This window comes from Mus caroli, chromosome 4 (assembly GCF_900094665.2).
Source record: "Mus caroli chromosome 4, CAROLI_EIJ_v1.1, whole genome shotgun sequence".
Classification (NCBI taxonomy): Eukaryota; Metazoa; Chordata; class Mammalia; order Rodentia; family Muridae; genus Mus; species Mus caroli.
This window is the reverse complement of record NC_034573.1, coordinates 144894010-144909009: the sequence shown is the minus strand read 5'-3', so window position 1 is coordinate 144909009 and position 15000 is coordinate 144894010. Positions and strand designations below refer to the sequence as shown.

Here is a 15000-nt window from a genome sequence, read left to right as displayed (position 1 = left end):
GAGTACTGTCACTCAACAGTGAGCATCCATCCCTTTTGGATAAACCCTTTACAGTGAATACCAATTCAGGGCTGTTACCTCCAAGCAAATGTGGGCTCACCCACCTCATCTAGCAGGTCCTTACAGAACTAAAGCCCAGTCTTTAGAGCTCATAGAACTGAAGCAACCCCTCCCACAGAGTCCTTCCTGAGCCCCACTCCTGAGATTCTTGGGGCTGAAGCCCTGGCACCCTTATTTTTAGAGTCTTCCCCTGGCCTGGGCCTGGGGTGTACACTGCATCCTGGGTAATGGCGCCCGTGGTAAATGCTCCTTACATCTGTAAAGGTTGGGAAGACATCATGGCTTCCTTGGACATCCTGTGGAACAGTTTCTGGGGGTATCTTATGAGTCCTGATCTCTGCAAAATGAAGGTAGTGAGCAAGAGCACGTCTCTGGATACCTGAGCCAGGACACTGCTGGGCCCTTTGGGGCCCCAAGTGTCTCTTGTCAGAGGGCAGGTGGCCAACTGTGGCTGCAGATGTAGGCACAGAGCCCAAGGTGGAAGGAGCTCCAGTGGAAGACTTCACCTCACAAGGCAGGGTGTTGGTGACTACAGTGTAGGTGACCATGGGGTTTGGTTACTGGTTGGCCTTGCAAGGCATGGTGTAAGGGAGCAGTGGCTCCCATCTGTGCTTTCAGGGGCCACAGTGCTTTTCTGGTGGGAGAAGAGAGAGGGGCCATTGGAGGGGTGCTGTGGGTAGGGGCAGAAGAAGGGAAGCTGGGCTTGAGACTGGGAGTAGTAAGGTTGCAGCACGGATGGTGACTCAAGGTTGGGTGTCACAGGAGGCAGACACAGATGACCATCAGGGGACATTAGGCTTTGAGGAATTCTGCGCCTTCTATAAGATGATGTCTACCCGCCGAGACCTCTACCTGCTCATGCTGACCTACAGCAACCATAAGGACCACCTGGATGCCTCCGACCTGCAGCGCTTTCTGGAGGTGGAGCAGAAGGTGAGGCCCTGCCAGAAGCTGTGTGGCTGGTGGGTGTGGCCTCAACTTCAGCCTCAGCTTCTGCCACCATGTGTTCTGAGCTTCCTAGCAGAGTAGAGTTGGGCCCTTGACGCTGCCAGGTAAGTGAGGAAGCTTACAGGTTCTTCGCAGACAGAGGGGGCCTCTGATCAGCTCCATTCTGGCATTGGGTCCCCCACCCAAAGCCTCCAGGGGGTCACCCCTCCCCTTGGCAAAATTTTCATACTGAGCATTTCGTGGGCTGGGGTTACATTGCCCGATCTTTGGGAACCACTCTTCTGGATGTTGATGCAGCAATGTGTCCCTCCTGACTCCACATGTGGCCTTTCTGCAGTTACCAGTCCATTCAGCAAACACTTAAACACCCCTAGCACTTTTTACCTTGGCCCTAGGAACTCAGTCCACCATGAAGGAATCAACACCAAAACTTTGTTTCTAGGCACTGCCCTGCTGCCTACCCCACTCATGTGTGGAGCCCCAGAGACACCATCCCCTCACCTTAGAACAGGCCTGGGCATGGACAAGGTACTGCCCACTCTGATGACAGGAAGATGGGAGGCCCAGCCCTCTGGAGAGAACACTTCCATAGACAATAGGGTAGCATGTGGTTCCCCGCTGGGGCACTTTGAGGAACAGCCTCTTGGACTTATCTGCCAGGGTCTTCCTGGATCTTTTCCCAGGAGGAGGGCATGCTTTGGGAATTAGTTACTGGCTGGGATCTGCTCACAGCCCTCAGTTTTTTCCAGCTACATGCTCAGAGTCCCTCTTATAATGGTGGACTGTGTCTTACCACAGCAGGAAGAGGACTAGGTAACTGAATATCAGCTGTGGGCTTCGGATTTGAGGTTTGAGTCCTGTCTCTGCCCAGGGTTACCTCCACAACACCATGGCCTACAGGGTTATTGCTAGACCCCGCTTCACTCTATGAGGCTGGCCCAAATCCAGCGTCTTGGCTTCTTTTCTGTTGCTGTGATAAAATAGACTGGCAAAAGCAACTTAAGGGAGATAGGGTTTATTTGGCCCACAATTCCAAGTTATAGTGCACTGTGGCCAGGAAGTCAGAGTCAGGAGCCTGAGAGAACTGGGTCTCCTGTAAGGAATGCACGTGTGCCATGCTTAGCTGGAATTCTCCATCGTATGGTCCAGGATCCCCTTCCCGAGGGAACAGACCTGTCTTAGGGTTTTACTGCTGTGAGCAGACACCATGACCAAGGCAACTCTTATAAGGACAACATTTAACTGGGCCTGGCTTACAGGTTCAGAAGTTCAGTCCATTATCATCAAGGCAGGAGCATGGCAGCATCCAGGCAGGCATGGTGCAGGAGCTGAGAGATCTACATCTTTATCTGAAGGCTGCTAGTGGAAGACTGACTTCCAGGCAGTCAGAATGAGGGTCTTAAAGCCCACGCCCACAATCACACACCTATTTCAACAAGGCCACACCTCCATATAGTGCCACTCCCTGGGCCAAGCATATTCAAACCATGACAAGACCCATCCACAAGATGGGTCTTCCTCCCAGATTAATATAATCAAGATAGTCCCCAACTCTTGTCCCCAAAGGCCAGCCTGATCTAGACAAGAAGTCTCACGGAGACCTCTTTCCCAAGCAATTCCACATTTTGCGAAATTGACCGTTAACGCTCATCATTTTACCACACTATCCCCACCTGCTTTCCCACCCTAATGTCATTGCCAGATGCCACCCTATGGCAGAGACAAGGGCAAGAGATGGTGACACTGGTGGGAGGAAGGGGGAGCTGCCTGACTGACATAGACTACAGTCCATGCTATGAATAAGCTAGCCTGGGCTTGTGCCTCTGCTTTGGCCTAGATGAACGGTGTGACCCTGGAGAGCTGTCAGAACATCATCGAGCAGTTTGAGCCTTGCCTGGAAAATAAGAGCAAGGGGGTGCTGGGGATTGATGGTGAGTGGGTGCTTCCCTCAGTTCTGCTGTCCCCGGGGGATGATGGGAAACTGCTGGGGCAGCTGCATGCTTGCACAGAGGACTCCACCTGTGGGGCAGGTAGTCATGAGCTGAGCCCAGTGACGGAGATACACCACGGCGCTCCTGTGTACACTTCAGGCTTTACCAACTACACCCGGAGCCCCGCGGGTGACATCTTCAACCCTGAGCACCACAGAGTGCACCAAGACATGACGCAGCCGCTGAGTCACTACTTCATCACCTCGTCCCACAACACCTACCTCGTGGGTGACCAGCTCATGTCCCAGTCTCGGGTGGACATGTATGCCTGGGTCCTGCAGGCCGGCTGCCGCTGTGTGGAGGGTAAGAACATCTGGTCTCTGCCCTCTGGCACCAAGGAGCAGAGTCTCCGCTGTAGATGGCACCTCCTTCAGGAAATGGGCTTGGACTAATGCCACTGGGGAGTCGGGAGCAGGGGAGAGTGGGGTCTCTGGCAGGGTCACTTTTGTTCACCACTGAGAGGTCAGACATCCCCCCGCCCCCCGTGCTTGGAGCCCAGGGACTAAGCCTCCCCAGGTTCACACAGCCAAGCCTCTGGGACTAACTAGGATCTATTTGCCTACAGTGGACTGCTGGGACGGGCCTGATGGAGAACCCATTGTCCATCATGGCTACACTCTGACCTCCAAGATCCTTTTCAAAGATGTCATCGAAACCATCAACAAATACGCCTTCATCAAGAATGAGTGAGTGACTGGGTCTCCTGGGGGGGATGGGGGATGCTCCAGAGGCAGGCAGGGGAAAAGCATGCAGACTCTGGATCTCTCGTCTCCTCCCCTCGTGTTTCCCAGTGGGCAGTGACTATGTTATACAACTGAGGAGTTTTGTTTAGAGGTTGTTCTTTGAGGAGAGTGGCAGGGGAGAAAATCCAGCCATGGGGGTGGGGTGGTGGGGAGGATACAGTATAGGTAAGAATGGATGGCAGGATGGTCATGTGACTATAGCCTACCCACATTCACACTGTGGCAATCTCTCATCTCAGTCACCCATGGAAGTGACGGCTCTATCACTAATTACCCCCAGGAAGCTACTCTGTGTCCAGACTCAATTCGCTGTCACTCAGCTGTGGCTGTGGACACTGTTGAAAAAAAAAATCCAATTTGGTTTCTGGAAATAGAAGACATTACCTTGGCTAAACAAGCCTCCAAAATGGAAAAGGAAGTGGTGAAGTGGAGAGACAGATGGATCTAGGAAACAGACGTGGTTTCAGGGGGTGTAGCAGGAGGTCTCTTGGGGGTGCACTTGAGGAGGTGTTGAGGCTCAGGGACAGCTGGGATATACAGATGTCCTGTAGCCGACGGGGGGCTGCTTCTGTGAGCCAGCATCCTTCTGGGTACAGTGTTCCCTGTGAGGACCCCAGGGTCGTCCATTGTGTAGATCAAAGAGATTATATTTCTTACAGCTTATCTACTATTCCAAAGTATTTCATAATGCCATATTCAAACCATGACTTTTTACTTTTCTGGAGTTTGTGGTCACCTTTGATTTTTCCCCCCATGCTTTCTTTACTTGTCCCTAAAATTTCTCAGCTTCTCTCCCACCCATTTTATTTAATTTTCAGAGTTATTGGTGGGTCACCTCTTAGAGCAGACGGCATATATTTTTTACCTAATTACTTAATTACCTATACCACAGTCAATGGTACAGATGGCTTGTATACCTACAGGTGTGGGGCCTAGTCAGCCTCTGAGGTCATGGCCTTCTCCCACTCCTCTTGTCTTGGGACCACAGGTACCCAGTGATCCTGTCCATTGAGAACCACTGTAGTGTTGTTCAGCAGAAGAAGATGGCCCAGTATCTGACTGACATCCTCGGGGACAAGCTGGACCTCTCCTCAGTGAGCAGCGAAGATGCCACCATGCTTCCGTCTCCACAGATGCTCAAGGGCAAGATCCTGGTGAAGGTGAGGTTTCCAGGACCAGCATCATGAAGGCTCTGGCCTGGGGCCAAGCTGGAGAATTACAGTATTAACGGACAGACCGAGGGGTGGGGGAGGTTCTCACTCTCAGGATGGCCGTGTCACCTTGAGCCACTTCCCTTGTGTGCTGCTGTGATAGCACCAACTGGTTGCACGGTTACAACCCACATGTGGCCTGGAGTTCCAAGAGGGAACTTTACAAAGGCCTCCTCCCTACGGTGGCTGCTCCTGGTGGGTACCGGCCACTGGATTTCCCCCATTATCTACCTCTTCCCCCAGGGGAAGAAGCTCCCTGCCAATATCAGTGAGGATGCGGAAGAAGGCGAAGTATCTGATGAGGACAGTGCTGATGAGATCGAGGATGACTGCAAGCTCCTCAATGGGGATGTGAGTGGGAGCCCAGGCTCTGCTTGTAGGGAACCTGGAGTTGGCCCCCAACACCCAAGACCAATTCTCAGCACAAAGGGGATTTATTTACCCCAGAGGGAGAGAGGGCAGGGAATCAGAGACAAGGACAGGAGATGGAGGATGAGGGAGAAGGGGAAGGGAACAAGGGAGGGGGCAAGGGGTATCTGTCCTGGGGGGGACAAAGGACTGCCTCTGGATAGAGAGGAGACAGACAGACAGATGTGGCCCATAGGCAAATGGTGGTTTACAAATGTAAAAAATAAATAAATATGAGAAACCCCGTGTTAGGATGAGACGTTTGATTTTAATTAGGCCTGTTAATTAGGTGAGTCAAATGGGGCTTTTGATTGTGGGCCTTCAGTATTGTGATAGTTGGACCTTGGTGGTCAGCCTCAAGAGGAGGAAGTGGCCAAAAAAAAAAAAAAAGGGAACAGACCTTGGTGGCTAGCCTTAGGAAAGTAATCTAATGGATTTTATCAAGGCAGAGGGAACTGGGGAGAAGGGCAAGGCCTGCCAGACCCAGGCTGACCATGCTCAGGCTGCCAGACCCAGGCTGGCCATGCTCAGGCTGGCTGGAGTCCCTTCAAGGGTGGGAAACCTATGGATCTGAGGAGCAGCCTCTTGTCCTGGTCGCCAGGATCAGTGAGGAAGGCTGGCAGCAGGAAGAGAGGACATACGGTAAATGCTGTGGTGTTACAAAGCCTCAGGCCCTAGGGAGGCAGAGAAAGGTGGATCTCTGTGAGATTGAGGCCAGCCCTGTTTACAAAGTGAATTCCAGGACAGCCAGGGCTATTGCATAGAGAAACCCTGCCTTGGAAGAGAGAGTAAGGAGTGAGGAGTGGGGGAGGGGACCATGGGGGAGGGGGAAGGCCTCATGTCTATTATGCAGGCCAGCCACACACCTACTGTTTTCCCCTTCTGGTTTCCATTGCTAAGCTGACCTTGGATTTTGTCTGTGACGCTGAGAGGCAACACTGGGGGGGGGTGCATGCACCTTGGGTTCCCCACCATTCCCACCCATACCCACACCTGTTCCTGCCATGCTTTAACTCAGAGCACCCCAGCTGCCTGGCCAAAGTCTGCCCTGTTCCTGCTGGCTGCTCAACACATATGGCAGACAGTGTGTGGGTCTCAGATCCTGTTACCTTCTGAATGCCCTGACCTCCTCCTCTGGGGCAGAACCACACCACTTTAGGGATTGCATATATCTGGGTTTCAGTGCTGTCTATAGCTGCCCGGGGAAATCACAGCCTCTGCGTTGAGAATCACAGGGTATGTATAGGGACTGTGAGGACCGCAATGCTCTCAGTGGCCAGTGCTCATGACCAGCTACCCCGTGCCCTGCACCAGAACCAACTCCAAGAGCCAGCTGCAGTGCTGAAACCTCCTGTGTGGCAGCAAGGACATCCCACAGAGCAGCTGGCCCAGCCCAGGGCTGAGGGTTGAGGAGGGAGCCTGAGCCGTCGGGGTTGGTCCTCGGGGAGCTGAGTGGAGGAAGGCTCTGTAACTGACATCTCTCTTCTGGGCATTGCTCATCCACTGCTCTCAGCCACTATGAGGCAGCAGAGACTTTATTGTCCCCCGAGGAGTCATCAGATGGGAAAATAATTGTGCAGAAGGCCTCCGGGCCAGCGCTGCCTAATTGTTTTAGAAAGCCCTGAGACAGCAGATTCTTCCTGCTTCCGGTGTGCCTGCACATGTCTCTGGCTGGCCCAGGATGGTGGCAGAACTTAGGACTGACATCCTTAATGGGGGCTACCCTATCCTGAGCATGCAAGGGGTCCTGATGTCCCAGACTGAGGTCCTCCCTCAAGTACTCCAACTACATCAGGGTCTCACTGCACACAGCCTGAGTTAGAGGTCCCTGTCCCTGCTGACTGCTCAACATTTATGGCAGCCAGTGTGTGGGTCTCAGATCCTATGTTATGTTCCGAATGTCCCGACCTCCTCCTCTGGGGCCACACTACTTTAGGGACTACACGTATCTGGGTTTTAGTGCTGCCCATAGCTGCCTGGGGCAAATCACAGCCTCTGTGCTGAGAATCACAGGGTATGTATAGGGACTGTGGGGCTGCTCTCTGGGATGGGGACAGACACTAATGGGCTGACCTGTGGCAGGCCTCCACCAATCGGAAGCGTGTGGAAAACATTGCAAAGAAGAAGCTGGATTCTCTGATCAAGGAGTCAAAGATCCGTGACTGTGAAGACCCCAATGACTTCTCTGTGTCCACACTATCCCCCTCTGGAAAGCTTGGGCGCAAAGCAGAGGCCAAGAAGGTGAGCCCTCTGTTGCTGACATGTATTTTTCCAACACCTAGTCTGTGAGCTGGGTGAGGCCCCCAGAACATGTGGAAGTAGATATATGTCTATGCACATACAGGAACTGGTGTGCAGGGGTATGTCTATAAATCTATCCATATACACACCTGTACCTTTCCATATGCCAGTGCACACACATAGCCCTGCACTTAAACACACATGTGCATAATGCTCATACATGTGCATACACACCTGCATGCACACCCATATAAACGTACACCTCTGCATATACCTACATGCATACATGTGCATATGCATACAATACTCACATGTGTGCACATAGCTGCACACATACCTGTACACACATACCTCTCTGCACACACCTATACAACATTCACACACCCGCATAGATGCCTGTGCACACTCATGCACACTAGCACAGTATCTGTATGTGGGCAAGTATGCTCTTAGGGACCCAAGGTTTCTCTTGGAGGGGCTTTGAACATTGCCTACCTTGGTGAGAGTTTCATGGGTGATGGAGGGATGGATAGACAGCAGGATCTCAGGGTCCAGGCAGTCCTGAGAGCTATCTGAAGCATCTTAGATATGTGTCGGTGTGCCGCTGTTGGGGAGCAGCAAGCCAGGCTTGAAGGACAGACTAGCAGCTGGTTGTGGTGGCTGTGGAGTTGACCTTGCAGCTGAGCAAGGCATCTGCAGAGTGAGATGTCTGGAGAGCCATCCCTCCACTCCCCTGCCCTTCCTTGCCACTGGCTCAATTCTAGCTGTTTCCAAGGCTCTTGGGAGGGCTGGAAGAGGACCTCTTCCAGAAGAACAGGGTCTGCTCCTGCGGTGTTTTTAGAGGTGTGTTTGTTTCCACAACACAACCCTAGAGAGCTCAGCACAGCTGATATGATAGTTCTGCAGGTGGCTCACACGGGTCCTGTGCACACGACCTTCTCTTTATTTTTAGCTCCCAGACATTTGGGCAGGAGAGTATAACCTGCCTGATGCTTTGCCCAGCCTCCATTAGTAGGGGGCTGAGTGGAGGTGGGGCCCTGTCACTGGTCCAACCCTGGTGAAAGTTAATAGGATCTCTGCTTTTCTTGGCCAACAAGAGGGACACCTGGGGCCAAGAGCACAGCTTGGCCCTTGCTATCTCATGTGTGAATAACTGTGCTCAGAGAAAGCTTCTTGGAGGAAGAGAGGGGGAGGAGGGAGAAGGAGGAAGAGCTCTAGTATTGAAATACCCAGGTTGGAGAAGAAGCTTGTACCCCCAGCCTGACAGTATCACCAGGCTGCCTGCACAGCGTGCAAGAGACAGGCAGAAAGGAAATGCATAATGAAGCTTGCTGAACTAGGGGCTTAAGAACTAAGGAGTAGGGCACTGGTCATCCGGGGAGCTTCCTGGGGCATTGTCCAGGCAGAAAGGAGAATATCTGTGTGTACTTCTCTTGATTTGTGTGCATATTTTGATCATTCAAGTCATGGTGATGGCAACAATTTGAACATTACTTAAATAATTTAGATACATGTCAGCCTCATGGGATTCCCAACACATGAGTGAAGCACCTAAGGCCTCTCCCACTACACGTCCCCAGATTGAGAGGAAAGTGGACTACCATTGCTGGGGGCTATCTGTGCCGGGCACAGATCAGAATGGTACCTTAGGCACTGGGAATCTGCCTCTGGCTCTGGACCTGGGAAGTCTGTGGACTGGAAGGGACTGGTTAACATGGCTACTTTGGGCATTAGGAAAGGCCCGGCACATCTGCTCCTGACCCTTGAAGAGGGTAGAGGAGGGATTCAGGGTGAAGGCAGCTGGCAGGAGCTTCTGACCACCATCACATCAGTAAGATCTGCAACAGCAGTGCCTGGTGATGCCAAGGCAGAGTGACTTAGACAGGAGAGAGCATGGGAAAACATCAGCTGTTTTCTGAGGCCGTGGTAGAGAACTGAGATTTCTCTGTGGTCCAGGACCAAAGTAGGCTCTTTATAGCATCTCTAGACTGCCCACACACATGTGCAAGGGTGTGGATAAGGGTCCATAGTGCATGCAGTGGTGTGTACATACTGTGTGGTATATATAAGAGTCTATAATGTATGTGGGAGTCCACAGTGGGTGCAGGGATCTGTGTGTATGCAAAGGCCCATATTATGTGCAGTGGTCCATGGTGTGTGCAGGTGTCTGTGGTGTGTGCTGTGTCTAAGGTGTATGAAGAAGTGCCCATATGCATGTATAGGAGTGTCCTTGGGCTGCTGTGTAGGGCTGTCCACGGTGTGTACAGTAATGCCAGTGCTATGTGCAGATCTGACCTGAGCATACCAGGGGATTCACACCATGGTGTGTGGACAGTTCTCACCTGTATAGCATAGGGGTGCATGCTGCATCTGTGATCTCAACTGATCCCCATTTCCAGCAGGGTTCCCTAGCTATAGCTACACGGATCTAGTGTGTGTGATAGAAACCATCCTCTCCCCAGGCTAGGTAACAAAATGAAGTGAGGAAGCCCTGACTAGAGCTGTCCTGGGTTTCCAGGCATCTATGCAGGAGTCGTGTGGAGTGGGTAGTGATACCATAATGGTCTGAGAGAAGCCAGTGTGCAGTACAGTTGCTCAGTGACTTTCATGTGAACAAGCAGACTGGGTCCTGGCTAGGGCCTGGGAGGATGTGGGGTGTGCCTATCCTGTGCCTAGTGCATAGGCAGTCCTGCCCTGTGCTCCTCAGACCAGTCAGCTGGCTGTATCCGGGATTATTCACTATTTGTGCTGCAGTAACAGGCTGGGGCATCAGGGCTTCAAAAAAGGATTACATAAGTAGACTCGGCTGGAGAATATTCCAGATGCAAGCTGCATTTATTATGCAGTCTCTATCCACGATAAAGAAATTTGGAACTGATTACTCGAGTTTAAAACCACACACCATGGGAGGCTGGTGCGGGCACGTGAATGAATATATGTCGCTCTGTCTTGGGCCCAACTCTTCAGGCCTCTTCCTGGCAGCTGTGCCTGACCCTCCCCCTACCCCAAATCAGCACCTAACTTCCAGGCCTGGTCAAACCTGCCTCCTTCAGAAAGGTTTTCTGGGGCCACCAGGGAGCTATCCTGCCTTCCTTAGGTGGTTAGAGGTTGGGTTCAACTTCTATCTGTCTCTCAGGGTCAGAGCAAGGTTGAGGAAGACGTGGAGTCCGGGGAAGACAGTGGGGTGAGCAGGCGGAATAGCCGCCTCCTCATGAGCAGCTTCTCCAAGCGCAAGGTAAGCAGAGGCCCTGGGTTCAGGCGTCCCATGTGGCTCTACCACCATCCCTGTACTGTTTGTTAGCGGTGGTTGGGGTCAGGTTCCTAAGATAGGAGCTCTGGCTACTGCCTTCCCTTGGCCCATACTGGCCAGTGACTGAGATTCAGACACCGAGAGTCCCAAGGGTCCCCCAGGGCCAGGGCACTGCAGATATCTCTGTGGGCCAATTGGGTAGAAGCTCAGGAACCTGGGCTGATAGCCCCTACCCTGCACCTCCTGGTCTTTTACATGTCCTGGCTTGGTCTCAGGCCACAATTCCACTTTCCCACACAGAAAAAAGGCAGCAAGATAAAGAAGGTGGCCAGCGTGGAAGAGGGGGACGAGACCCTGGACTCCCCAGGAAGCCAGAGCCGAGGGTCAGTGCCCTGCCCAGTGCGTGTGTGCGTGTGTGCAAGTCCTGCCCAGTCCCAGGGAGCTGTCCCCGAGTGCTAAGCAGAGATGGGTGGCTGGTATGGGAATCCATGAACACTTAAGCACGTAATGAGAAAGTGGAGCTGTCCAGGCAGCAGCAGAAAGCACAGGGTGAGCCTAGCTTAGGTACTAGGCCAGCAGGGCTCCTGAGGGTCCCTCAGAGTCTCTTGGGCATAGGCACTGCCTGACTAACCAGACCTTAGCTCCCACCTCCTCTTACAAAGTGCCCCCCCCTCCAGCTTCATGGTCCCCCCATGGGTAGAGTCTGTCTATCTCTGTGCCTCCTATACCCTACGAGAGTGTCAGGTATTCTGGGGTAGCACCAGTCTGTCTGCTTGCTTCCCACAGCACCTTTGTGGGTTCCCTGGGGTCCACACTGCTAATGCATCTTGGAGCTCATCTTCCCCACAGGAGAGTCCTTCTGGTCCCATTCCCCACTCCTGCCTTTCTCCTCCATTTTCCTCTCCAGGCCTTGCTCTCACGCCTGTCTGTCTGTGTCACACCCAGTCTCTCCCCACCTACGTGTCTGCAGTCCCAGCTCCGCCTTGCCACACTGCTAAGACATTACATTCCTTGTCACTGGCCTGCCTCTTCTCTATGACTTAGTCTTTCTAGTGCGTCCCTTCCCAGAACCCTTCAGAAGCTCACGTTTCTCAGAACATCCCTTGGCTGAGCAGAATCCCTAGCACCCATCTTGTTCATGTTCAAGGGCACCCAGGGTTTTTGTTCCAAAGGTCCCATGATGGCGTCAGAGCAGCCCACACCTAGCTGTCACATCTCTGTTACCTCATCACTGATAGGGTTGACCTGTCCCAGACTCCTGTGAGATTACCTTGGATACCAGGGTAGTAGGTACACTGAACAGAGCAGAGAGTCAGGCTGAGCCTGAGCTACCAGGACACTGGAAGGTTAGAGTAGGGGGGGTACCTGTCTGCTGGGGGTGCAATGGATCTTAACTATTGTTTACAAGTCCCAGGTTGCCTGGGACATATGATTTGGGGAGCAGATGGACCTATACAGGCCCTGGAGCCTGAATCGAAGAACAGGAAGGCTGGCTGGGACTGGCTGGGAGGGGCGTAGCCACAGGGTCCTGAGCAGCCCTGCCGCACCCTCGTAGGACTGCCCGGCAAAAGAAGACCATGAAGCTGTCACGAGCCCTCTCGGACCTAGTGAAATATACCAAGTCTGTGGGGACCCATGACGTGGAGATGGAGGGTGAGGGCCACGTGGAGGGTGGGGCCAGGCAGGTCGGCTGTGGGGTGCAGGCCGTGTGTGCTCACGCCTGGCTGGTCTGTGCCCCAGTGGTATCTAGCTGGCAGGTATCATCCTTCAGTGAGACCAAGGCCCATCAGATCCTGCAGCAGAAGCCCACCCAGTACCTGCGCTTCAACCAGCACCAGCTCTCACGCATATACCCCTCCTCCTACCGCGTGGACTCCAGCAACTACAATCCACAACCCTTCTGGAACGCTGGTTGCCAGATGGGTGCGTGTAGCCATGTGGTTCAGGGTGGGATGGTGAGGAGAGCCATCTCCGAAAGCCTTTAGCAACCAGGGTTGGGCCTTCCAGACCCTAGGCTGGCATGAGAAATGTCCTGTCTGCCCCTGTACTCCGCAGCATGTATGCTGGGCTTTCAGCCCCAGAACCCATACAGAAGAGCGTGTGAACATCACTGACCTGCCTGGGTTTCTATCTTCCCTTCAGTTGCCCTGAACTACCAGTCAGAGGGGCGGATGCTACAGCTGAACAGGGCCAAGTTCAGCGCCAACGGTGGCTGTGGCTACGTGCTCAAACCCCAGTGCATGTGCCAGGGTGAGGGACTCAGGCTGGGAGGCGGGGGGGCTCCCATGAGACTACCCTGGATACTGGGGTGGTGGGTAAACAGAGCAGAGGGGAGGGTCAGTCTGAGACTGAGCTGCCTGGATACTGGAGAGTTAGAGTGGGGAGCCTGCTTACTGGGGTGTGTGTGTGTGTGTGTGTGTGTGTGTGTATGCAGTGAATTCTATGCCAAGGACCCCCGAGGGTGGGAGTTAGGAAGCTCCTCTGTTGGACCCTGGAATCCAGGCTGCATGAGATTCGGGAGCAGCACTTGTGTGAGGTCCTGGTATGCTCCAGGAGATGAAGGTCCAGGTGCTGGACTAAGGATGCTCAGGTGACATTTCTGTCCCATGGGCTTTCCCCGGTGTGCTGTACAGGCTTCTGTATGCACAGCGCCTTTTCATTACACTTCTTGGCTGCATTGAGCTATGTTTCCATGCATGGTACGCCCTTGACATTAGCAGCCTGACCACCCTGTGATCGGGGTCTCCTGCCCACTCCAGTGCAGCTATCCTGTCCCAGGCCAAAGCTTTCTGACCTTTCCCTAAGGCTCTTTTTCACCAGAGCCCCACAGACCAACAGGTAGGGGTGTGGTGTCAGCTGTGTACTTGGCTCACACCTGCATCCTCTCAGGTGTCTTCAACCCCAACTCAGAGGATCCCCTGCCGGGGCAGCTCAAGAAGCAGCTGGCCCTGAGGATCATCAGTGGCCAGCAGCTGCCCAAGCCACGGGACTCGGTGCTGGGCGACCGTGGGGAGGTAGGGGCAACCCCGCATGGGTGAGGTGGGTGGTGGGAGGGCTTGGGATCCCAGTGCCACCCCTCACCCTGTCTCTAGATCATCGATCCCTTCGTGGAGGTAGAGGTCATTGGGCTCCCCGTGGACTGCAGCAAGGAGCAGACCCGAGTGGTGGACGACAACGGTGAGGGCTCCCGCCAAAGTGGGTGAGGGCTTCAGACACCAGCCAGTGCCCAAGGCTGATAAGTCCCTCGTGGGATACGGGCACTGCTGGGTGCCCAGTGCCCTGTCCACTCTGTGGCTCCTTAGGTGCCAGTCATTGGCTCCATCTCTGGACCTGCTGATCCTTTCTTCACTATCTCCAGGTTTCAACCCCATGTGGGAGGAGACACTGGTGTTCACCGTGCACATGCCGGAGATTGCGCTTGTACGCTTCCTCGTCTGGGACCATGACCCTATTGGACGGGACTTCATTGGCCAGAGGACACTAGCCTTCAGCAGCATAATGCCAGGTAATGAGGCTGGGCGAGGTTCAGTGTTTGCCAGCCTCTTCCTCCTATGCATAGGAGGCTCCCTGGTCCTACTCAAGGCCCAGACACCTTTGAGAAAAGTGTGGGTTGGCAGGGTGAGGAGATATTGGAACCTTGATGACTCGTGACCCTATTGCTCCAGGCTACCGGCATGTGTACCTAGAAGGGATGGAAGAGGCCTCTATCTTTGTTCATGTGGCTGTCAGTGACATTAGTGGTAAGGTAAGTATTACCTCCTGGGCCTCACATAGCCACAGGAAGGATAGGACCAGCCCCTCATTCCCACCCTATCCCCTTCTGGGGCTATGGCCTGGCATTCACTTCTCTGGGTCCCTTCCTTAGTCTGTGATGTGGAGTACTGGGGGATGCTGACCCTGGAACCTTCTAGTGCTATCTCCATGTCCCAGGGGGGCTTCGGGAATCCAAGTGTGCTAAGTGTCCCTGTCCTGGGATGGGATGCCCTGGTACCTGTCTCCCTGCTGTCCTGGGATGGGATGCCCTGGCAACTGCTTCCCTGCTATCCTGGGATAGGATGCCCTGGTACCTGTCTCCCTGCTGTCCTGGGATGGGATGCCCTGGTACCTGTCTCCCTGCTGTCCTGGGATGGGATGCCCTGGCAACTGCT

At 53.6% G+C, this 15000-nt stretch overlaps 1 protein-coding gene across 4 annotated transcripts in view; it reads left to right on the top strand.

The window, feature by feature from the left end:
• Window positions 1–15000, top strand: part of LOC110293003 (1-phosphatidylinositol 4,5-bisphosphate phosphodiesterase eta-2) — a 61845-nt gene that overhangs the window by 40509 nt on the left and 6336 nt on the right. For 3 of the 4 annotated variants that reach the window (XM_029476853.1, XM_029476852.1, XM_029476851.1), the window contains exons 5-20: window positions 823–993; window positions 2846–2939; window positions 3099–3302; window positions 3565–3685; window positions 4731–4902; window positions 5197–5304; window positions 7444–7602; window positions 10739–10837; window positions 11153–11235; window positions 12408–12505; window positions 12593–12775; window positions 12995–13102; window positions 13742–13866; window positions 13945–14029; window positions 14211–14357; window positions 14518–14597. In XM_029476853.1, the coding sequence (XP_029332713.1) occupies window positions 823–993; window positions 2846–2939; window positions 3099–3302; window positions 3565–3685; window positions 4731–4902; window positions 5197–5304; window positions 7444–7602; window positions 10739–10837; window positions 11153–11235; window positions 12408–12505; window positions 12593–12775; window positions 12995–13102; window positions 13742–13866; window positions 13945–14029; window positions 14211–14357; window positions 14518–14597 (2037 nt within the window). Of the gene's footprint in view, window positions 1–366; window positions 411–822; window positions 994–2845; window positions 2940–3098; window positions 3303–3564; window positions 3686–4730; window positions 4903–5196; window positions 5305–7443; window positions 7603–10738; window positions 10838–11152; window positions 11236–12407; window positions 12506–12592; window positions 12776–12994; window positions 13103–13741; window positions 13867–13944; window positions 14030–14210; window positions 14358–14517; window positions 14598–15000 lie in introns of those variants that run through there. The other variant, XM_029476854.1, reaches the window with a different exon arrangement.